We start from the raw sequence: 1023 nt of genomic DNA, 5'->3' as shown, positions 1-1023 counted from the left end.
GAAGCTTTTGTGGTTTAATCATCTCACCTTTACGAGCAGGTCTTTGGCCGAGGCGGACATAAGGATCCGGTCACACCAGGCGGGACATCGAGTGTTCATGTACTGCTTTCCCTGACTGCAGTCTTCACTGTACGGATAACTGCACAAACACACACTGTATTCACTCATAATTGGTCAGAGGTGTCAATCTGTGATCCATAATCACTAAATTATGAATGCATTTTAATTTTACAGCATGAGATCATAACCAGAGTCTGTGCGTTTGTGTGAAATGCATCGTCTGCTATTGCAAATGCAAATGTTCTGTTGTGACTAAAACTACAATCAGCAGCAGAAATCACAGAAATCACACGTTCATAATGCACGTCAAAATCAACGTTATTTTGCATTCTGAAAATGATGCCTATTTTTTGGTCATTTGGGTCATTTGTGACATTATTCTTATTTCCCTCTCAATTCTTTTTACTGTAATGCAATGCAACACACCTCGTACACCTCGTTTTTATTTAATGAAAATCATCATTTATTATTATTTTTTAATTATTATTCAATGTGCATAAAAGAAATTAAATACAACTAAAACTATTGTGATGTATACTTGTATTTTAAATAATATAATTTACATATATATTATTTTCTTCACATTTTATTTCTACTTTCAACAGTGTTGCTTTAAATAATGCATTCTAGCATGAAATAAATTATGTACACCAGATGCATATTTTCATGTGTGTTTGAAGATGTACTTTAAATAATATTTTTAAATAATTAATTATTTTCTTGACTTTATGGGATGTTTTTGCAAAAACTACTGATGTATACTTTCAATAGTGTTTTAAAATGTACTTTAAATAATATAATTTAAATTAATAATTAATAATAAGCATAGCACAAAATAAACTCTACACAACAAAAACTACTGTGACGGTTACTCAATTGTGTTTTAAGACGTACTTTAATATTACTTTAAATTATATAATAATTATAATATAGTATAAATTATATGATATAATAATGTTATTC

General features: G+C 29.2%; 1 protein-coding gene across 1 annotated transcript in view; it reads right to left on the bottom strand.

Annotated features, from left to right (window-relative positions):
- LOC107688179 (type I inositol 1,4,5-trisphosphate 5-phosphatase-like) overlaps positions 1-1023 on the bottom strand; it is an 81981-nt gene that overhangs the window by 12521 nt on the left and 68437 nt on the right. Inside the window, exon 6 of the mRNA XM_016485776.1 lies at positions 28-139. Coding sequence (XP_016341262.1) covers positions 28-139 — 112 coding nt within the window. The remainder of the gene's footprint in view (positions 1-27; positions 140-1023) is intronic.

This window comes from Sinocyclocheilus anshuiensis, unplaced genomic scaffold (assembly GCF_001515605.1).
Source record: "Sinocyclocheilus anshuiensis isolate Anshui unplaced genomic scaffold, SAMN03320099.WGS_v1.1 scaffold541, whole genome shotgun sequence".
Classification (NCBI taxonomy): domain Eukaryota; kingdom Metazoa; phylum Chordata; class Actinopteri; order Cypriniformes; family Cyprinidae; genus Sinocyclocheilus; species Sinocyclocheilus anshuiensis.
The sequence above is the reverse complement of the archived record's forward strand: the minus strand, read 5'-3'. Positions and strand labels throughout refer to the sequence as shown.